The sequence below is a fragment of the Protomyctophum parallelum genome (genome assembly GCF_964188405.1).
Source record: "Protomyctophum parallelum genome assembly, chromosome: 17".
NCBI lineage: Eukaryota > Metazoa > Chordata > Actinopteri > Myctophiformes > Myctophidae > Protomyctophum > Protomyctophum parallelum.
The window spans coordinates 18,510,078-18,534,275 of NC_139719.1; the positions used below are offsets into that span (position 1 = coordinate 18,510,078).

At 43.5% G+C, this 24,198-nt stretch overlaps 1 protein-coding gene across 3 annotated transcripts in view; it reads right to left on the reverse strand.

Annotated features, from left to right (window-relative positions):
- Positions 1 to 24,198, reverse strand: part of prkg1 (protein kinase cGMP-dependent 1) — a gene marked incomplete at its 5' end in the record, with an annotated part of 166,610 nt that overhangs the window by 30,036 nt on the left and 112,376 nt on the right. For all 3 annotated transcript variants that reach the window (XM_083786860.1, XM_083786859.1, XM_083786858.1), the window contains 3 exons: positions 2,308 to 2,382; positions 15,942 to 16,007; positions 21,674 to 21,768. In XM_083786860.1, coding sequence (XP_083642986.1) covers positions 2,308 to 2,382; positions 15,942 to 16,007; positions 21,674 to 21,768 — 236 coding nt within the window. The remainder of the gene's footprint in view (positions 1 to 2,307; positions 2,383 to 15,941; positions 16,008 to 21,673; positions 21,769 to 24,198) is intronic.

Consider the following 24,198-nt stretch of genomic DNA (forward strand, 5'->3'; position numbering starts at 1 on the left):
CTGAAATGTTTAACTTTTAGTCTAGTTTTAGTTGACTAAATATTATAAGATTGTATAATTGAGGGGGAGGGGGGCATGATGCCACTGATTTTCACTAGCCAACACGCTGTGAGCTTGTAGATCTGCCAATTTCAGAGCGCAACACCCGAGCACATGGCAAAACACAAATATTACTTGTTTTGTTTGTTTTTTAGATCTATTCGATCTCTTCCGCACCCTAGCATTTTAGTCTAGTTTTTATTTGTCGATTGACGACGAAATCGACACTGCACGGAACATGCACGGCCACCGTTCACGCACCAGTAGCACTTCTCTAAACATGGTAATGTAGACCCCGAATCATGTGCACATCAGGAGGAGTGCATGTGTGCCCTGTTCTTGTCGACAATATAATCTCCTGACCTTCTGAACGGAACACGAACTCTAGCTTTCTGAAGATGTCCAGCTATGCTAAAAAAGGCCAGCGGTGAGGCTATTATTAGCAGCGGCCTTATGCAAGTGTCTCCGCAGATCCAGTTTCACAGCTGTAAACACCTAAAGCCCTCAACGACCCAGCAGGCGGCCACCATGAACGCCCGCTGACTGTCCTGTATAGCACGGGGAGGCCGAGGCTGATGAGGGACTTCCAACCCATTTATACCCGAGGACGCCATCTGTGTCGCCTTATAGCTTTTAACCACTTTAAACCATTATTTTATACTTTAGCAGTAGATCTGCTTGTAGATCTGCTATTTTTGAAGAATGGGGAAAATGTGGCGCAAATCTTTGAATATATATATTCTTTCTTCTGGCGGGGTCCCTGGAACAACGTGTTTTCAGATGGGGGTCGGCGGCCAAATACAGATCATTCTGGCGGTCCTTGACATCAAATTGTTTGAGAACCACTGATATCGAAACATAGGTTTTCCAGAAGAAATTCAGGATTTAGAAGACATTTTGTAGAATCTGTTCTATAATATTATATAGAGTTATATAATGTTCTGGTGGGTGGAAGCCTCATATGTTCAAATACACCATTCCTTTTTCAGGGGCGATGCAATGCGTGGCTTTCTAAAATGACAGAATAGCGGTGCGAATAACAGCAGACTCTGACAACTCCTGTATACTTGCAATTACAATTCAAATAAGGCATACGGTTTAACAATACTAAAAACAGGGGGAAATGGAGGTGAAATCAATATTGGTTGAAGTATCAAGTTGAAGTTCAAACAATTCAAATCTGAATGCAGAGTGTCACTTCCTGCCTATAAGCACTCACAGCACAGGCCCAATCCCACTGATTAGGGGTGACATGGTCATTGTCCTATTGTCTTTTTCCAGAATTCTATTTTTTTTATTGGCATAAAAACTACAGAGTAACTAAAGTTGTCAAATAATAGTGGCGTAAAAGTACAATATTTGCCTCTGAACTGTAAAAGTACTGAAAATGTATCATACTCAAGTAAAGTACTAATACCTCAAAATTGTATTTAAGTACAGTACTTAAGTAAATGTAATTAGTTACTTTACACAACTGCCAATGGCTCAGGTTGTAGAGCGGCCGCTTTGGGGAACCGGTTAAGGTCCATGCAGCTCCATCCGGCTCCAACTGTCCTTCAAGTGTCCTTGAACAAAGACCCTAACTGCTCCTGGTGAGCAGGTTGGTTCCTTGCATGGTTTCCTCCGCCCTTCGGTGTCAGAATGAGTGTATGAATGGGAGAATAATGTAATGCACAATCTATGTAAAGCGCCTTGGATAAAGGTGCTATATAAATGCACCATTGGGAGAGAGAGAGAGAGAGAGAGAGAGAGAGAGAGAGAGAGAGAGAGAGAGAGAGAGAGAGAGAGAGAGAGAGAGAGATAGAGAGAGAGAGAGAGAGAGAGAGAGGTGGTTTTGATTAATTGAACAAGGTGGACCCTCTTGTAAACAAGTGTAATGCTTAATTGGGTTGTCCACTCACAGTTAACAGTCTTTGTATTGAGTTTGTGCTTGAAATGTACTGTAATTCTGCAAACTGTTAATAAATATTCAATATGTCAATCAAGTGTGTGTATCAAGTATCAAGTGTTGACAAGCTGAGCTAGTAAACAAGGGTATACGTTTCCTGAGGAAACTCCTGTCTTGAGAAGACTTCACCACTAGGGGGCAACCTTATGTCATTCACTTGATTGTTTGGGACATCAAAATGTAGTGTGTGTGTGTGTGTGTGTGTGTGTGTGTGTGTGTGTGTGTGTGTGTGTGTGTGTGTGTGTGTGTGTGTGTGTGTGTGCTGTGTGTGCGTGTGTGTGTGTGTGTGTGTGTGTGTGTGTGTGTCGTCATACTCATACTTGGCTTTAGCTCCTGCATCTTCATAGCCTTTGTTTGAAACGTCCTCCAGTCCACCAATCAGATGCTTGAACGAGCTGAGGAGGAAGAAGGTGAAGAAGATCAATCACGATCTTGCATCGTACCACACACACACACACACACACACACACACACACACACACACACACACACACACACACACACACACACACACACAAACAGAAGAACAAAAGCAGCCAGACACACACAAAACGAATTAAGCAACAGTTAATGAGATATAGAGACAGACAGATATAACCAGAGGTCAGCAAACAGCTGTTGGTAAACTTGAGCTGATTTGACAATATCATGGAAACAATCCAATCCACTTCACTTATAGAGCACATTTTACAGTGTTGTTTTCATCGACTAAAACTAAGACGGAAAATGTTCGTCGACTATACCTTTTTTCACTTACGAAAACTAAATGGAAACTACATGAAAAATAAGCTACGGTGACTAAAATGTGACTGAAGCCAAATTAAAACTATTGAAGAGACTATGACTAAAACTCAAATTGAAATTTGCTGCCAAAAACAACACAGTGAGGCACCCCAGGAAATGTATCTACACCAGTGGTTCTCAACATGGGCTCCGGGGCCCTCCAGGGGTCTTTGAGGGGGTTGTGCCATGAATAATTGATAGTTCGGAACCACATGTACCCTTACCGACATGCGTGGCTACAGGCGCTGCAGCTGTTTTGAAAAGCCCCTCCGGCACAAAACCAGTGCCAGAACCAGTGGGGTGCACCTGAATCTGCGCGGCTTTGTTGAATACCCCCGAAGAGCGAAGAGCCTTATGCAACACCATCACATCTACCTCTGCGTACAGCATGCTACAGTGGATGTTAGTCTGATCGCTTGTACAGCTAATAATAAAATCCTTTTTATATTCATTGGGTGAAAAAAACCCAACCCATTCCCTTCAGTCTTAAGCAGCTAAGCTACGGACCATTTGTTTCCTAGTAAAAATGTAATCCTCTTTTTAAATTAATTGTGTCAAAACATTGACTTTGCTGGTGAGCGGCCGTGTAATAAGCTTGGGGTCAGCTCTGCACTGCTCGGCTGAGGTTGATTTGGCAGTAATGACTGGCTTCACTCTACCTTATCCCTCAGTTATAGCACTGCTCTTAGCCATCTCTCTCTCTCTTTCTCTCTCTCTCTCTGTATTATTCACTTTAAAAGTGCTCGATGTGTTTTTGTGTGGGAGTTTTCTAGTGGTTAGCGATCATTACCAAGTCTATACCTGCATATACAGCTCGTGAACATAGTACTGTACCAGCTCATATGCCTTGATTCATATCAATTCATATCGTATGCAGGATAACCCAGATAGATTATTTTAAGAAAACATTAATGACTTTTAGCAGGTATCAATGTTGTGCTTGACCTTCTGCACGTCACAATGTTTTAAGACATTGCATTCAGAGACACTGGGCTCACTGCAGAAATCTAAAATATCTAAAACCACATATTACACACATAAAGACCTAAACGTCATTAACATATATATTTTTTGCATAAAGGGTCCCTTTAAGAAATGATGCCACACTTTTGTACTTTTACTCAAGTACATTTTGAACAAGAGACTTTTCTACTTTAAAAAACTAAAAAAGTTGTCCCCTTGGTTTAACCCCCCCGGCTGGCATTGGATACATAACATGCCCATATAGTTCAAATAACTAAACAAAATTATTCATATAGTCATATTATTTTGAACCATGAAAGCTGTCTGCTCATGTAGTATGATGAGCACCTCCATTCATATTGAACAGCAGCCAGAGGAACGTGATGAGTTGAAAAAGAATAATCAGCATAATGTAAAACATTTCATGTGTTGTCCTTCAGACATCCAATGATAATACTAATCTTGGTTTCTGCATGCCTCGAGTTACTGAAAAGAGAAGCACCCAGTGTCCGCACACAGTATATATTGCTGTCCCGAGGAGCTGACCTATAGTTATAAAGCCCTGTGGGTACCAAAGTATATATCGTTCATCATTTCCAAGATCTTAAGTTCTCACGCTACTCTGGCTTTGCTCACCCCAGAACGTGTCCACCTCCTGGAGGTGGAGCGGGCCATGTCCAGCCAGCCAATAAGGGCCTTTCTCGGCCGCACCCCTCTCGCACTGTCTATATTGTGTTTAGTTTCCAAGATGGCTGCAGCACGAGGAGGGGGTGGGGCGGAGGTGAGCGCGCGGGGCCGACATATGCCCTTACTGGGCTGCATTAAAGACACTTGGCTTGTGTCTGACACCTGACTTGTGTCTGAACACAGCTTTGATGGATGTGTTCTGCCCTCCCTGCCCTCCCCCTCATCAAACAAAATGTTTGGTCAAACCATATGGGCTTCCATTGGAAATGCATTGGAGCGGCCATTAAACACAGACACAAGACAGGTAGGTGTCTTGAATGTGTGAATGCAGCCCAGTAAGGGCATATGTCAACCCCACCCGCCTCCATCTTGGAAACTAAACACAATATAAAAAAATGGAGAGGGGTGGGGCCGAGAAAGGACCTTATTTCACTTGACCAGTATCATCAGATTCACTGCACTAGCATCATCAGATTCACTGCACTAGCATCATCAGATTCACTGCACTAGCATTATCAGATTCACTGCACTAGCATCATCAGATTCACTGCACTAGCATCATCAGATTCACTAGCATCATCAGATTCACTGCACTAGCATTATCAGATTCACTGCACTAGCATCATCAGATTCACTTCACTGCATCATCAGATTCACTATTCACTTCACTAGCATCATCAGATTCACTATTCACTTCTCTAGCATCATCAGATTCACTTCACTAGCATCATCAGATTCACTTCACTGGCATCATCAGATTCACTATTCACTTCACTAGCATCATCAGATTCACTTCACTAGCATCATCAGATTCACTTCACTAGCATCATCAGAGTCACTTCACTGGCATCATCAGATTCACTATTCACTTCACTAGCATCATCAGATTCACTATTCACTTCACTAGCATCATCACATTCACTATTCACTTCACTAGCATCATCAGATTCACTTCACTAGCATCATCAGATTCACTTCACTAGCATCATCAGATTCACTATTCACTTCACTAGCATCATCAGATTCACTATTCACTTCACTAGCATCATCACATTCACTATTCACTTCACTAGCATCATCAGATTCACTTCACTAGCATCATCAGATTCACTTCACTAGCATCATCAGAGTCACTTCACTAGCATCATCAGATTCACTATTCACTTCACTAGCATCATCAGATTCACTTCACTAGCATCATCAGATTCACTTCACTAGCATCATCAGATTCACTTCACTAGCATCATCATATTCACTGCACTAGCATCATCAGATTCACTGCACTAGCATCATCAGATTCACTGCACTAGCATTATCAGATTCACTGCACTAGCATCATCAGATTAACTTCACTGCATCATCAGATTCACTATTCACTTCACTAGCATCATCAGATTCACTATTCACTTCTCTAGCATCATCAGATTCACTTCACTAGCATCATCAGATTCACTTCACTGGCATCATCAGATTCACTATTCACTTCACTAGCATCATCAGATTCACGTCACTAGCATCATCAGATTCACTTCACTAGCATCATTAGATTCACTTCACTAGCATCATCAGATTCACTTCACTAGCATCATCAGATTCACTTCACTAGCATCATCAGATTCACTTCACTAGCATCATCAGATTCACTTCACTAGCATCATCAGATTCACTGCACTAGCATCATCCGATTCACTGCACTAGCATCATCAGATTCACTGCACTAGCATCATCAGATTCCAATTTCCAGCGTTCCTCGACACCTAGCCCCTCTCGGAACCCCCTGGGTCAGCTCATTCTATCGTGCCGACCCATGGGGTCCCTGTTCGGAAGTTTGTTTTCTTATGCAAATGATAGAACGCAGACATAAATACCGTGGGAAACGTCGTTTCTGCGGCGTTTGAGTGATTCTGATCGTTTGAGTGATTCTGATTCTGAGAGCTATAAGATACAATGGAAACCGCTGCGAATTCTCCTGCGCCGCAGAAGCCGTTAAGTATTTTTAATCTGTGTTTGACCGATTTGGTAGCTTTGATTCCTCTCTTCCTTCCTTGTTTATTGACATCCCATTGTACCGCCTATCTGGCTAGCTAGTGGCTAGCTATGACAGAGCAGATCAGAGGCAGGAACGTAGGGACGCACAAGCCAACCCCGCAGCTGGAGGCGGTACAATAGGATGTCAATAAACAAGGAAGGAAGAGAGGAATCAAAGCTACCAAATCAGTCAAACACAGATTAAAAATACTTAACGGCTTCTGCGGCACAGGAAAATTCGCAGCGGTTTCCGTTGTATCTTAGAGCTCTCAGAATCAGAATCACTCAAACGATCAGAATCACTCAAACGCCGCAGAAACTACGTTTCTGACAGTATTTATGTCTGCGTTCTATCATTTGCATAAGAAAACAAACTTCCAAACAGGGACCCCATGGGTCGGCACGATAGAATGAGCTCACCCAGGGGGATCCGAGAGGGGCTACTCGACAGTTTCTGGGTCACGACTCGCAAGCAAATAATCCCTTTAGTTTCACAGAATTATTTTAATTATTATTTTAAAAGGTTTTTGTAAAATATTTCAATATAAACAACACAAGACAATGTTTCAGAAATAACAAAAAAAGGCAAACAGTGTATACTTAACACTTTAAGGGCTTTAGATTAATATCCAAACCACCTAGGCTGCCAGGATTGTTTTATTACCTTTGAAGCAAACGCCAAAGTATTTGAGTTTTTAATCCATGAAAATCCGCCTGAAAATAGTTCCATGGGTTGTTGTAGAAGAGAAAAACATGTGACCATCGCGAACAGGCTGCAAGGGCTCGCAGGGCCCAGTCAAAACCACCGTTCACTTGCATTGAACTCATTTTCCCAGAAGCCCTTGCAGCCCAGAGCACGGCTCGGTTTCCGGTTTCGTCATCATAACACGAGGGCCTCGTCGCCAGGTCCGCGAAAAATCCGCTCTTCCTTTTTAATTATTAAACAACGGCGAAAACACATAAAACACATAAAACAAATAGCGGGTTTAGCGTAATAAGCAGCACCGAAATATGGATAAAATAGCGTGGAACAGTTTCGCAGCTAAACTGTTAAAAAGTAGATTGTCTATTTTCACTAGATGGGTGCTAGGGAGCAATGCCATCTCACTTTGGTTACACGTACAGAGATTGTGCTAGGCAAGTTCAGTTAGGGATGGAGGGAGGGAGTTACGCCACAAATCTCCCAATGGCCAGCCCACACCTTAAATAAATATGGGTTAACTAATGGCTTGCTAAACATGTATAGAGCCACTGTGAACACATTCGATGACAGATGTCAAGTGGTTGCACGTTTCCACTATGCAGAGATGACAAGACGTAGTGCAGAAATTTTGCATTCTTCTGTGTTTGAAGCATTCATTGCCACAATTGTCTACGACTGGACGACAATTACATCAGAGTATGGCATATTTTCTGAAAGGGTCTGGGGACCATTTAAAATAATGATATTGTCTCTGTCGGGTGGAAACCTCATTATGTCCAAAAGAAACCTTTACTTTACATGATTCAAGTTCAAAAATAATATCAAAAGTAGCAGATCTACAAGCTCAAAGCGCCTCGCTTCGTGCCACGTTTCTAGCTTGTCGAGCTGCTATTTTTGACACTACTTGTGTGTGATGATATAAATCTGACAGGGTTTCTTCAATGTAGAACAACAGTGGTAATATCGGTAGTAGCATAGGTAGTACATGTTACTCAGTACATGTTATTGCAAGGTTAACCCATTTAGACCTGAGGACGATTCTACAAATGCCTTCTAAATCCTGACAGTTTTCTGAAAAACCTCATGTTTCTATGTCAGTGGTTCTCAAACTATTTCATGTCAAGGACCCTCAGAAAAGTTTTTAATAATGGTTAAAACACCAAAATGGGGTTCCCGCTCGAAATGGGTTAATCAGTGGAGCTGTGAGAAAAATAGGAAATGCTATTAATCAGTGGAGCTGTGAGAAAAACAGAAATGCTATTAAAACTCACATTTCAATGATTACGGCGACCTCAGCTAGACAGCTGAACTCCGTCTGTCTGTCTGAAGAGGAAGCATTGTAAACAGTGGCGCTTGACATTCATTACTGAGCGCAAACCTAGTGACACCACTGTAGGCCCATTATGTTGTATAACACTGATAATGCAATTATGAGGACTTGTGAGCAGTGATGTTCTGGCTGCAATAAAGTTGACAAAAACAAAAAAAAACAAAGCCGTTTTATGTCTTCTTTTAATGTTTTGTATGAATGAGTATCGCACGCACGCACGCACGCACGCACGCACGCACGCACGCACGCACTTCATTACAACCCCATACAGATGAGTGTTGGTAAAATGCTCAACCTGGCATTGCCAATTCGTCGTTTTGTTCTGCCAGGATTTTTGCATGACAACCAATATTGACTTTTTTTTAATTATCACATTTCCCTGGATTAAACCTAATGAATATGGCCTTCTCATCGAGGCATATCCCCCACAGAATATCACATTGTCCACCATCCAAGAATGACAGGCTGAGAGGGGGACGGCTATGCAGAGTCCTCCAGGCGCTTGACCGTTTCTCCACCACATTTTGCCAGTGTGTGTTACCAAATTTTCACATCATTCCTTAGCTATCGTCCAGGAGTATTCGTAGGTGGCAGTCTCAGTCATAAATTGAGTCCAATCCACGAGTTTTGGCTTGCTTGTGATCTTCCAGTTCCTTATGATTATGTATATATATTTTTAATCTATCAATTACTCACCCCATGGAGACTTGAATTCATGTATATATTCTTTAATGTATTTGTCGCACTAAGCCATTTTGATGACCAGTAGTGACCTATGGAGACACAAAGAGTCTCCTCAAATTAATGGCTTAGGAAAATGCCTAAAGTCATTTTGGGGGTGAACCATCCCTTTAATGACTGCTGACCTCTTTCCCCGCCGACCACGAGTTATGTTTTATTTGTTTTATTCACGTTTTTGATCACTTTTCTTTTCTTTTCAAAATCTTTTTCTTTTCATTTTATAACAGTATGTGTGTCAAGTCACAGATTTATAGAAAAATTAAAATTAAAACATTCGATTTTAGTATCAGTGACTGTGGGGTAAACAAACGTACCGTATAAATCACAGCGATCGTGGGCAGACATATTAAGAAGACTGTTATTGTGCAAAACATGGCCCTTCAAGACAAAAGAAAAACAAAAAACATTTTCTCCCCAATTTAGTATAGCCAATTCCCAATTCCCCAGCCTCTCTACAAGTAGGCTACTCCATCTCTGCTAACCCCCACAATCAGTCATTGGGAGGGTGAAGAAAGCCTCAGGTCTCCTCCGATACCCAGGCCGTCAAGCCAACATCTTCTTTCCACCCGACAGTGAAAGGTCTCACTAGGGGGGCGTAACGCATGTGGAGGTACACGCTATCCCCCCCACCTCCTCCCTCCCCTGAGCAGGCGCCCTGACCACTTGTGGGGATCATCAATGCAGCGACAAAGATGAGCCCTCCCCATTCGTTTATGATCACTTTTAAGGTTACAAGGTTAAGGTTTTCCGGACACTGTTGGATACGTCACACGTTTGGATCACGTTACCGGAAAGAAACAACCGACACTGGCTTCTCATAGCAGGGCTGATGGGTAATTGGGGCTCAATGCATTCCAACTGCAGGTTGAAAAGACCCTCAGCTCTGAACTCGGTAGAATCTGTACCTGGCTCGCTGATAACAAACTATCCTTACACCTGGGAAAAACTGAATCCATTCTCTTCGGATCAAATAGCAATCTCAGCAAGGCAGATGGCTTCTTGGTTAGAGTGGGTGACAATATTATCACACGAAAAGATTAAATTACCTACGGTTCCATCCTGGAGGCTAATCTTTCCGGTGATAAAATGGCCACCAACGTAATCAAAAAAGTCAATCAAAGGTCAACAAAAACACCTTGAAGACCTTAACAGGAGCCCTCGTACAAGGTTTCTTTGACTATGCATGCACCTCTTGGTACCACAGCACCTCAAAGGCCCTTAAAACAAGGCTCCAGACCTCCCAAAACAAACTGGTCAGGCTCCTACTTGGCCTCACCCCCCGAACCCACCTCACCCCTGTCCACTTTGACAGGCTGGAATGGCTTAGGGTCGACGACAGAGTACAGCATCTTGCAATGGGTCTGGTCCACAAGATTCGATACACCACCAAGATACCCATGTACCTGTCTAAATACTTCCTTAATGTAAACGAAGTCCACACCCACAACACCAGAGGGAGTGCAACAAACCATGTACAACCCAGATTCGGCACAAACAAGGGACTAAATTATTTTCGCTCCTATGCCACCAAAATGTGGAACGCCCTACCAACAATCATTAAGACATGTGAATCCCTTGACTCCTTCAAAACCGCTCTCAAAGGGCACCTACGGACGGCTACAATTCTAAACTGGCCCCGTAAAATCGGATTCCCCCCCCCCTTTTTTCCCCCTAACTGTATATGTTTCCTTTCCCTTTTTACCTCCTTTATGATGACTTCCTGTTCTGTTCTGTTCTTTGGCTATATAGAAGTGGTCTATTTGTACGTCTCTAAATGTTTTGATGAATTGAACAAGGTGGACCCTCTTGTAAACAAGTGTAATGCTTTATTGGGTTGTCCACTCACAGTTAACAGTCTTTTGTATTGAGTTGTGCTTGAAATGTACTGTAATTCCTATTGGCAACGGCACCTACACTACGGGTCGCTGTGTTTATCTGTGTTGTTATCGACCGCGCTTGTGGAATATTACCCGACACAAGGAAAAGCCACCACATCAATTTAAGGCAGACGGTCGCGAAAAGGAGATGCCTTTACGATTGGGTGATTCTTCAAAGGTTAGTGAAAAACACGGCAGGGAAACGATGTTTGATATCAATTCCCATGGGAGTCGAGGTGTTTTTAATGCATTTAGACCGAGGACGATTCTACAAATGCCTTCTAAATCCTGAACATTTTCTGAAAAACCCATGTTTCTACCCCCAAAAATATGTGTAATTGGCCGCTGACTCCCCGCTGAACCACCCCCCCCCCCCCCCCCCCACAGGACGATTTGCACCTCATTTTCACGATTTTTCAAAAATAGCAGATCTACAAGCTCGTAGCGCGGCACTCGGTGCTGCGCTATGAGCTTGTAGATCTGTAAGCTGCTCTGTTGAGCCCTTGTGGTAGAAGTTGTCGAGTCTCAAAGGAGACAAAAAACCTGTGGGGTATCTGGTAAAGTTTTCCAAAACCTCCTTGAAGTGAACTTTGTTGATTCTCTTTTCTGGCTCCACTCCTCTCTATAGTGACATCAAACACACCACACAGATTTGCAGTCGCAACAACGTCTAAATTCACTCTCTTCTCCTCTCTTCTCGCAAGCTGTTACTACCTCAAACACGTTTGTATACCGGTGCCAGCCAGGAGGATTGTACAAAAGTTGTGCCGTTTATAAATCTGCACATTTTATAAACAGTGGCAATAGACCGCAGCTGTGTGCTTCTCAACAGCGGAGACACGTTAAGTCCGTCCAGGACGACTCCTTGCCTTGGTATCTTTTCGAACATTCGAGCATAATGGCTTTCTTTCTGCATCCGGGCTAATTCCGTGTTGCATGGCAGTGACATCAAAGCGAGCTACGTAGCAACACACTATACGTTCCTCACACACACTCCATCCTCATTTCACGCCTCCCACTCCTCCCTTGGTCTATCCGGCACCGCCCTCTCCTGGATGGAAGGAATCCTACCTCTCCGACCGTCCGCAATTCATTTCAATTAACAACTGCACCTCCTCCACTGCCCCCTGCAGTCACTCACGGCGTCCCCCAAGGTTCCGTGCTTGGTCCCCTGCTTTCCACCATTGACATTCTTCCCCTCGGACAGATCCTCCGCCACCACAGCATTCGATGTCATTGCTACGCAGATGACACACAAATATATCTCTTCACCATGACCATCACCATAGCCAGCCACCCACTCAACCCTCACCACCCATGCCTCACAGACATACAATCCTGGATGCAACAGAACTTCCTAAAACTCAACTGCAATCAATCTAAAATAATCATCATCGGTCCCCGACTCCCTCGCCCGCTCCACCCAGGTCTTCTCACTCAATATCGACAGGCTACCTTGTCACAAACCTCCACACTCTCTCATTCCTCCCCCAAGTAAACCACATCACAAAAAACAGCATTCTTTCACCTCAGAAACATTGCCCGTCTCCGCCTCCGCCTCCGCCTAAGGGTTTGAGGTCAGATGTAAAATGAAAAATCACCTATCAATGTCAGCGGTCAAAAGGAGAGAAGATGACTGCCCAACCTCCCTATACCCCCCTCCGAGTGATTTATTTGTATTTAGATTTATTTGTACTTACACCTGTAAATAGTTATGTTTTTGAGGTATCTCGATTACTGTCATCATTGTGTTGTGAATGAATGCATGGGACCCGAATGGAAACAAGACCGCAAGGTCTTTTTTCGGTGCTATCCTTTTGGATAAATGTGCTTTGACTGTACCATGTACTGTTTTGCATTTGTTATTGTCTAATAAAAATAATCAATCAATCAATCAAAGCGGCCAATTACATATATTCTTGGGGGTCCTTGACATGAAAATGTTTGAGAACGACTGACATAACATAGAAACATGGGTTTTTCAGAAAACTGTCAGGATTTAGAAGACATTTTGTAGAATCGAGCTCAGGTCTAAATGGGTTAAAGTCATCTATAGAATTACTCAAAGGTCAGAATGAATCAAATGTACCCAGCTGTTTCTGCCACACCTTCTGGTCCTGCCCCAAAATTGTTTTGTTCTGGCAAAATATTTTTTCATGGTACAGCAGGGTATATCACATGAATATTGTACCTGATGCTCTATAGCTGCCCTGTTAGACAGGTCTAGCCAAAATAATTATCTTAACTGAGTGGAAGACACCAACTGTACCATGTTTTACTAAATGGCTTAATTAATTCGTATACATTTGATATATTTGGAGAGGTTGCGATGCAATGGCCAGGACAGTCTAGCAACATTTGAATATATATGGGGCCCCATTACAGCTCACCTTGATTCCATTGTGTAACTGCTAGTCTGATTTGCCCTGCTGTGCTCTTGTTGATGTTAATGTCTCCAGCTTGTGCAGAATGCCGCTGCTAGACTAATTACAAATACACACAGAAGGTCACATATTACCCGTGTGCTCGCTGCCTTACACTGGCTGCCAATAGACTCCAGAATTGTTTTTTAAATTGTATGAATTACTTATAAATCCCTCTTTGGGCTGGGTCCATTATATTTGACAGAGCTACTCCACCCCAGGGTATATACAAGGCAACTTAATAGGTCTTCTGATGAAGGCCTTCTTATCATCCCTGCTACCAAGCTAAGAACAAAAGGTGATCGAGCCTTCTCAGCTATAGCACCTACACTCTGGAACGAGTTACCTCTGAATTTAAAAAATGCAGAGTCAGTTGACACTTTTAAAAAGCTGCTTAAAACACAGGTCATATGGTAAATATTTTGGCCTAATATAGTGAGTATCTCTATTGAGTCTTGTTTTGCCTGTACTGTATATATTTTCATGTATTCTGTTGCTCGTTTATTATTGCTATCGCTGTTTTGCTGTTGACTGTGTTTTTCTTTTTTTCTTTTTATTATTTTACTGTGTACAGCACCTTGTAACGATTGTTTTGAAAGGCGCTTTATAAATAAAATGACCTTACCTTACCTTACCTTAATGCTGTATGGCCCTACTCACACCTTTACATAGCATACAACAATGTTGCATGGTAGATGTAAGCAAGATGTAAGACTTGTAAGTGTCATGGCCGCCCCAATGCATTTCCAATGGAAGTCACATGGTTTGATACAACATTTTTGCCTACAAGCTGATGTATGTATGTTGTATGTGTTTCGACTGCACTAATTCTCCATCGATCAGATATGCATGAAGCAATTAAAACATCATAAAGTGTTTCTGCCTATAACATTGATTACTCCCTGGAATCCCCTTGGTCTTAATCTGCATCAGTATTTTCATATGCATATTATTATACGTATTGCACATGCAACGTCAACACAATGTCCTGAGGTGGTGGGGGTGCTGATATGCAGATTATTTAATATTTGAGTCATTATCATACTGATGCTAGATAAAACCAGGCTTGTTTCCATTCCATGCCAGTTTGGAAAATCAACAATGGTGGACATTGTAGACAAAGAGGAAATGCAAATTTGGAACTGAAGACTGAAGAAGAGGAGGAATTATACAAAGTAGGGTAACATTGATGACATCACGATGAGGCCAGAATCAGTTGAGCTGTTCCTGAGAGCAATTTCCATTAAAACACCCATATGATATGAAAGCCTGATTGTTCAAAATTGGTTATTTGTGGGGATAGAAAACATATATGGGAGCCCCAAAAACACAAAATAAATTGAAAAAGTTGAATTTTATGTTATAGGTCCTTTAACTTTTGTGACCTCAGCAATAGTAATAAAACTACTAGAACAGCTAGATCCTGACCTGCAAAGCAGTGATTCTCAAAGTCATGGGGTCCGGGGAGTCGGGGACGCCCAGTGGACCTCGAGGGAGTTCCAGGGGGTCCCCCTAGCTAAAAGATAGTTAGGAACCAAATTGATCATTATGGGTCTGCACTCTGCAACTCTGAGTTAAATTGACATTGATTTTACAAATCGGGGTCTCGGAGATAGAAATGCCATCAAATAGGGGTCCGCAGCCTGATGCCGGTCAAACTCGGGATCCTTGAAATGAAAATGGTTGAGATTCACTGCCAGAGCCGTAACAAATATTCTCTTATATGGGGGTCCTTCGCATGCATTATCATACCTTTTCAAAACGGGTGCAGTACTTAGTTTAGACAGTTTTTGGTTTAGACTATAGTCATTGGTTAGACCAGTCATTAGTCCTACAACTACAACCTATCTCAAACCCTCACCCTAACCTCCCACAGGGCAGCACACCTAAACCTAACCTTAACTCATGTCTAACCAATGAGACATAGGTTAGTCTAAAGTTTAGATTCTAAACTAAGTATGCACCCATTCAAAACGGGGGTCCGCAGGCTAATTAGTGTCGGACGGACGGACGGACGGACGGACGGACGGACGGACGGACGGACGGACGGACGGACGGACGGACGGACGGACGGACGGACGGACGGACGGACGGACGGACGGACGGACGGACGGACGGACGGACGGACGGACGGACGGACGGACGGACGGACGGACGGACGGACGGACGGACGGACGGACGGACGGACGGACAGACAGACAGACAGACAGACAGACAGACAGACAGACAGACAGACAGACAGACAGACAGACAGACAGACAGACAGACAGACAGACAGACAGACAGACAGACAGACAGAGTTCCATTGTGTCATCTATTATCTGTCTGGATGACATTACTCACTGTGGAACTTAGAGATGAACAGAGCAACAAGGTATGTGTGTGTGTGTGTGTGTGTGTGTGTGCACGTATGTCTTACTCTCTGTCGATGACCAGGCAGGTCACGGCATCAGCGGCGATAACGTTGGCTGTCCGGACGTCCTCACTGTGGACAGAACACACACGCACACGCGCACGCGCACACACACGCACACGCGCACACACACACACACACACACACACACACACACACACACAGTTAATCACACCAGGGACCCCGATGAGAGAGAGAGAGAAGCATTCTTCAGAATCAAACGAGACCAGATAATATGACAGTTGAGATTACTGTTCTGAAATGCAACCCAATAAGCATGCACGCACGCACGCACACACACACACACACACACACACACACACACACACACACACACACACACACACACACACACACACACACACACACACACACACACACACACACACACACACACACACACACACACACACACACACACACACACACACACACACGCACGCACACACGCACACACTCATGCAACGACTTTCTTGGACTCCAGAGAATAACTGGTTAAAACATCATTACTGAGAGAGAGAGAGAGAGAGAGAGAGAGAGAGAGAGAGAGAGAGAGAGAGAGAGAGGACGAGAGAGAGAGAGAGAGAGAGAGAGGACGAGAGAGTACGAGAGAGAGAGAGAGAGAGAGAGAGGACGAGAGAGAGGACGAGAGAGAGAGAGAGAGAGAGAGAGAGATAGAGATAGAGATGACTAATTGACTATCAATGTTATTCAAAAGACAGACTAAAACTAAATGTAACTTTCGTCAAAATTAACACTGGCGCCTCCCCCTGGCTAGCCGGGGCGCCTGATGGAGGGGAAAGGAACTGGTTGGAATAACGTGTTCCTTCCACGCGCTACGTCCAATCAGGGAAACTCCCCCCTGTCAGGTGTAAAGGAGCAACTTGGACACTCAGGCATGAAGGAAGCATGAGTTCAAGTCCGTTGCTCTCCCCATGTCCCCCATATATGGGGACTATAGGTTGGCGGAGGGTGTGCATAGCCCAGGATCACATTAGATAATTGACACAGGGGTGAAAAATGCGTTACAAAATCGTGGGATAAAAATGTAAGGAAAAAAACTAATTAACACTGGCTCACTAACAGCAATATATGATTCGTGTTGGACAGAAACCTTGAATCTTCAACCTACCATGTTTTTATTTTGTGTCTTGCAAAAGTTTGCAAAAATGGCCGATCTACAAGCTGCACAACATGATGTGACACGCTGTGAGCTTAGTATAGATCTACGGTTTTTGCTATTTAAAAAAATGATTGAAAGTGAAAATAGTTAAGTCTGCCTGTGGGGTTTTATATGAATTTATATTGATCCAATGAAAAGTATGAAGAGCTTGTGTCAAAAACTATTATCACACTTGCTCCATTGAAAACAGTTTTCTTCCCCCACAGCGAGAAAGTCATTTCAACAACAGGCACGTATATATTTCTAAAGAAATCACATACTGAAAAGGCTGCATTTGCATCAATTCAAGCGACGCACTGAAGCTATAAGACAAATCATGCATTACGCCAACCAGAAACACCAGACAAAAAAAAAAAGCTTATTTCCAAGAGCTGTGAAAACACATTTGAAATAATAACACCTTCCTCGCAAACGCACATGCATGATCGCGTGCACGCACACACGCACGCACGCGCACACGAGCACGCGCACACGCACACACGCGCACACGCCCACAAGGTCAGATGTTGAGCGATGCGTTCGAGTCCTCGAGCGCAAGTAAAGCTACTTAAAGTGCTTGTCTTACAAAACATTTCCCTTGGCACCGACTATGACAGAATAATAAGCCTATTTATTCCGTCACTCCCACCTAGACGTTTAAAAATTGCCTCCATGCCGTCTCCATTCAGAGTTCTTAATTTCATGCTCAAGCTTGTCTGCAAATATAATTATGCAGAATAACTCACGTAGAGTAACTGTGCTTATTACATGGATTGGTTGAATGCTTGATTCTGATTGGTCAGTTATGTGTTGATAACCGACCGCTCCGCTTTATAACAGACCTCTATACCTAATCAAACCCTCTGAGCACCAGCTGCGTGGCTGCGCTGCGCTGTGATTTACATGCTGTTTCCAACATGACAGCCATGTAAACACACACACACTAGTGGCGCACAATGTCATTTACAGCTAAACATTGCTCTCAATTTTTTTTTTAGTTTTTTATCCTTTATTTACCCAGGGTAGTAGCTGCGTACAAGTGCTCATTTTCCTGCACATATAGAAACACACAGACACACACATTAAAACCTGGGAGCTGACCAGTACAACCACAGTCTTATACTGTTGGCCACTAAGCAGCTCCAGGGGGAGCATGGGGGTTCAGTGCCTTGCTCAAGGGCACTTCAGCGGTGTTGGGTGAGTGATGACAATCACTTCCCCACCCAGACTTTTCCTGCCCGTCCGGTGAATCTAACCGGCAACCTTTCGGCAACAAGGGCGCTCCTCTAACCCTTGGGCCACCGCTGCCATACAGCAACAAGAAAATTACTATATGCAAATATGCACAATACGCTAAACACACTTCCAGGGCTGAGAGGGGGCTGTCGCTCGAAAAAGGTCTGAAGGGTATACCAGCTGGGATAAGTGACACCCTCCTAGCACCTCAAATACAAACATCTGTGGCCCAGAATGAAACATTATAAAGCACACTCCCCCTCCCCTCCATTTGCCTCAGTCCTTAGATCTGTCTTGTTGGAAGAGACAGGAGAAACCCTCCGGAGTGACGCCACCGTATATAGCGGAGTGCATGGCGGCTCGGCAGTTACATCTCAAGACAATGCCAGAAGACAGCTGTTCCTAATGTCCCGTTAGTGTTTAACCCATTAAGATGTTGTTCATCTGTCAGGCCGTGCACCTCCCTCTCTTTGTTTTACTCACAGCGACGAGCAACTTAAGCAGATTCCGTCGACTGAAACTATGACGAGAAATGTTCGTCGACTACCTTATGGAACAACAATCCTTTCAGCCAAATGCATAATGCAATTGCACACACAGCATAATTAAGCAGAAATCCTATCTTAACGAGTCCTTCCATAAAATCCCAGTGCCCCCCCGCTGTCATTAGGCCACTTAACGAGCTGATGTTGCCAGGCAACAAAAAACAGAAGCAGATTGGGTGAGAAGTCACAAAGTAATCTTGAAATACAAACTAAAATAAATAAATAAACAAACATGCGTCGACTCGTCATCTCACATATAACACACGCTGTTCCAACCACAATATTGCGCGCGCGCGCACGCACGCACGCACGCACGCACGCACGCACGCACGCACGCACACACACACACACACACACACACACACACACACACACACACACACACACACACACACACACACACACACACACACACACACACACACACACACACACACACACACACACACACACACACACACACACACACACACACACACACACACACACACACACACACACACACACAGTTCCAACCACAAGTGCAGATAGATACTGATGAATAGAAGGGGGGGGGGGGGTTCCATCAAATGTTTCATGAACAGATGTGTTCCCAGTTTCCTCTTTTCATCTCTGTCTATCCTGTTTTCTCTGTATCAATCTCTCTTTTCCACCGCATCATGTCTCTCAAACAGTAATAAACATGGTCTGAAAGATGCTGGGGCACGGCCGTCTTAAAAGGGCCACTTCACCCCTTTTGCAACCAGATCTTATTTTAATGATGTTTGGGAGACAAGAAACACTTTCCTGGGGTTTTTTTTACGTGGGTAATATGTGTTTTTAGATATTTTAGTATTTCAAAGTGTCCATGGGCTCCATGACTATGGACACTGCAGGCTCACTTCCTTCCTGGACTATATTCCCATAATTCTTTGGTCCACTGCTCCTCCTTGTGGATTAGGGGGGGGGGGATGTCTTACTGAGACAACATGTAGTCCAGGAAGTAAGTGTCCATGACATCATGGAGTCCTGCATGGACACTTTGAAATTCTAGAAATATCTAAAAACATGAACATATTACCCACATAACATAACATAAACCCCAGGAAAGTGTTTCTTGTCTCCCAAACATCATGGGGGAGGGCTGCACATCCTGGTTGCCCTGGGATCTTCTTCTGCTGTGGTGTTTCACGCAAAGAAGCCAAATGGGCTTCTTTTAACGTTTATAAATAAAGTACATATTTTTTATTCTACCCTCTCCTCATTTTTTACTTTTTGAGTGCTCGGATCGCCGCCTTGTCTTTAGCTGGGTTGTATGCTAGATATGACAGTTAAACAACGTGGCTGTATGCTCCTTTCCAGTCTTGGCAGCGAGGGAATGATCTAACAGGTGCTGCATGGGGAAAGTAAATTCCCACACAAGGTGTTTGGTTATAAAAAGAAATGGCTGTGTGACAAGGACGGTGTCACTCCTAGCTCGCATATTAGTACACACAGCTGCAGCAAATTGAATGAATGCACCTTATAGTCGGGTTTGGAGGCTGTCATGTTCACTAAATGAAAATGACATACGTTGTCCTTTAAAAGACAAAGTAGCTAATTGGCATCCTCCATGATGAAGAAAAAAAGACGACTACGGGGGGATGCTCATTTACATTCACATCAGCAAATGGGTGGAATTAGTTATCTGTGCCCATCGAACATGAGTTGCACCTTCATAGACAAGTTGTATGTTGTTGGTGGTTTAGAAAATGCTTAGGGGCTAAACTCAGGAGAATGGCAAGTATGGAGGATTGCTTTTAGTTTTTGCTTTAGTGTAACTAGGACCACACCCTCCAGGGGCCAGGGCTTCTTCTGTCATCGACCACACCCCAAACCCCAGACCCCTTTGGTCCATCATCGATCGTGCTGCAGACAGATACAATTAAATTCAAAGGGCTTTATTGGCATGAGAAAACATACGTTTGCATTGCCAAAGCAGAAAGAACAATGCAACAATACAGCAATACAATCAAAACTAAAATGATGTAAATTTGAAGGTCAGAATCTTCAATAGATCAAATTCTATGTACCAAATTCTATGTAGATACCCCGGACAGATAAGAGATTCGGTGGCAGATTTGGTGGCATAATGATGATATAAAATGGTAAATGGTGCATTTCGTTTAATCCAAAGCGCTTTACATACTGTAGATCGTGCATTACATTCACCCATTCACACACATCCATACACCGGGCGATAGGACTGACCTCGATTAGTCGAATAGTCGACTAATCGATCGGAACGGGTCTCAGTCGACTGACCACCTCTCAGTCGATGTTCACCAAAAGAAAAATAATAAAATATATATTTTTTCTTTTTTCTTTTTTCCACAAAATATTATTGTATTATTCCACTAGGTCTGTGGGGGACATAAACACATTTGAACATGCTTTCTGACTGTTTTTAATCAATCTCCAATGTGCATGTGGAGTGTGTCTGCCTGTGTGGCAATGTGCCACTGCCTGTGACTTGAATCGCACAGTGCGCTGGCCTGATAGACTCCAGAATCTCAATCTCACCTGCTGTGCTCAATCTGGCTAATGACAAGCCTCTCAGTCGATGGGGGTGCTCAGTCGACTATCAGTCGACTAACAGCAAATTTATTCATATTAATTTAGACTATACAAATCCTTAGTCGGGGACAGCCCTACCGGGCGATGGCGGGGGAAACCATGCGAGGCACCAACCTGCACATCGGGAGCAATTAGGGGTTCAGAGTCTCGCTCAAGAGACACTTCGACACCAAGTCTGTGAACCTCACGGTTGTTCTTACCCCTGCAGGGCTCTCTCTCCAAACCAGTCTCCCTTGGCCAGTCCTCTCAGGTGTACCGGCTCCTCATTGGCTGATTCCATTCGAGTCACGTTCACCTGGCAGGAACACGTTCATATTAAACATGAGTTGACAACCCCTGTGCGTGGTGCGTGTGTGTGTGCGTGCGTGCCTGCCTGCCTGCGTGCACAACATAACAATCTGGTGTCAACCACATACATCATACAGCTGCCCAAACAGTGAGTAACCCAGACAACCACAGGACAACATACAAAACAAAAAGCAGCATCAACCTAACAATGATGAGTCCAATCAAGTCCACGGAGCCTGATACTAAAGGCCTCATTAAGACCTCTCATGATAAAAGTTCTTAATGAGGATCTGGGTATCTCACTGTCGAATGATTTGGGACTTTGCGCGTTCTTTTCTTTCCTTCTCATGCTGATTTGGCAAGCAGTTACTTGTGCTCGTCTGGTATCAGCTTGCATCTTATTAAATGTGTTGGCGTGCTCACTGTAGTGACAACAGACAGCATGCAGGCCACCTTTTCACGAGAACGGTCGCCAGAGAAAACGGTAAAATCCCGTTACGTTCTAATTTTTTTATTGACCCTATGCACGAAAGCAACCATTTAAAATGAAAACGCTGTAATGTGCACGCCACGTCGCTAGGTGGCGGTGACGGACTGCCAGATAGACCAGTCACCTATGTACTAAAGAAGAACCTGCACTTCCTATCGAGGCTGTTTGTTTACATCATGGTTAACATTCACCATCGCTAGTAGAGCTCTACATTTGTATTTGTAGGATAAAATACAAAGGTATTTGATCATTCTAGGAACTCCAAATATCACCTACATCTCTGCATCAATGTAATAAACATCATGCGTTGTGAACAGTGTTGTTTTTGGCAGCACATTTTTATTTTAGTTTTAGCCGTATAGTCTCTTGAATAGTTTCCGTTTCGTTTTAGTCACATTTTAGTCACCCAGAATGTTTTAGTCTAGTTTTAGTCGACTAAATATCATAAGATTTTAGTCGACTGAATCTACAGTTGATTTAGTCGACTAAAATGTATTTTGGTGGGCGTTGATGCCATCGTAATGACTGTTTTTACACTTGCTGAAAATAGCCGATCTACAAGCTCACAACAACGTTGTGAGCTTGTAGATCGGCTATTTGTAGCATGTAACCAAGTGTAAAATGACTTACACTGGATCTCTTGTCCACTAGTAGTCCCTTCCTAACATTTTAGTCTAGTTTTTATTTGTTGACTAAATTGTCAATACATATAGCTTAGTTTTAGTCATCGTAGCTTAGTTTTCATTTAGTTTCCATTTAGTTTTCGTCAGTGGAAAAGGTAGTCGACTTAGTTTTAGTCATGGTCGACAAAAACAATACTGGTTGTGAACCCATGTGAGCCATGATGTCACAAGTTTTGCGGATTCATGGTTTTGCCCGTTTACCGTATACATGGAGACGCTGTTATCGTCTAAATGGACCACAGCATACTTTATTTTGTCATTTTCTATGAACACCGTAATCGTGTAAAAGGGGTATACATGTGTGTGTGTGTGTGTGTGTGTGTGTGTGTGTGTGTGTGTGTGTGTGTGTGTGTGTGCGTGCATGCGCGTTCGTGCGTGCGCATGTGTGGCCTCAGACACAGGTGAGGAAGCAACTTTCTGACATGTATTTATATCCTACTATGAAATGGAGATAATTATCTGTCTGCCTTCATCCCTTTTTCTCGTCAGTGGGTTGACCAGTTAATCTGAAATGGCACGTGGCCAATTGACCATTGGCATAATTATGCAGGGGCAGGCCAAAGCTGATATTCCCAGGAAGGGACTGACGGAGATGATATTTCAATGTAACTCAGGGACGTGCAGAGTTTGTTATAGAGGGGCAGGGGTTAAAATCCCATAAGAGGGCACTTTTGTACAAAATTGAAAATGATAATAGCTAATTTACAAGCTCTCAACGAGTCGCAGCGCGACGCATTGAGAGCTTGTAGATTAGCTATTTTCGGGGCGCAACCCAGCAGTCTCTAGCTATAGAGATGCAGTGTGTACGACATGGAATTCTAAAGAAATTTGTTCAACGCAAAATACTGTGTTCAAGTTCAGGAGACTTTGGGGAAAAAAAGCTATTCTCCTGAATGCTGCCTTCCGGCATGGCATGGAAAGGAGAGGAGGGCATTTGCATTTATTTCATCATAGTAAATGCTGCATTCGTGGTCTGGAGAGGGCAGTTGTTTTACAGTCGGGTAAAAGGGCAGGGGCTGAAGCCCCCTTTGATGTCTATGTTTTAATAATTCGCACCTTCCTATACCTATGACTACCCTGCCTAAATATGTCCCCCTAAGGTCTTCCACTGCTGGACTGCTTGCTTTGCCTAAAAAAATGGCAACTAAAAAATACGGGGAAGCAGCTTTTTGCTTCTACGGGCCGACGGCATGGAACAAACTCCCACTGTACCTTCGACAGGCAGCCTCTGTAGGCATTTTTAAAGCACAGCTCAAGACCCACT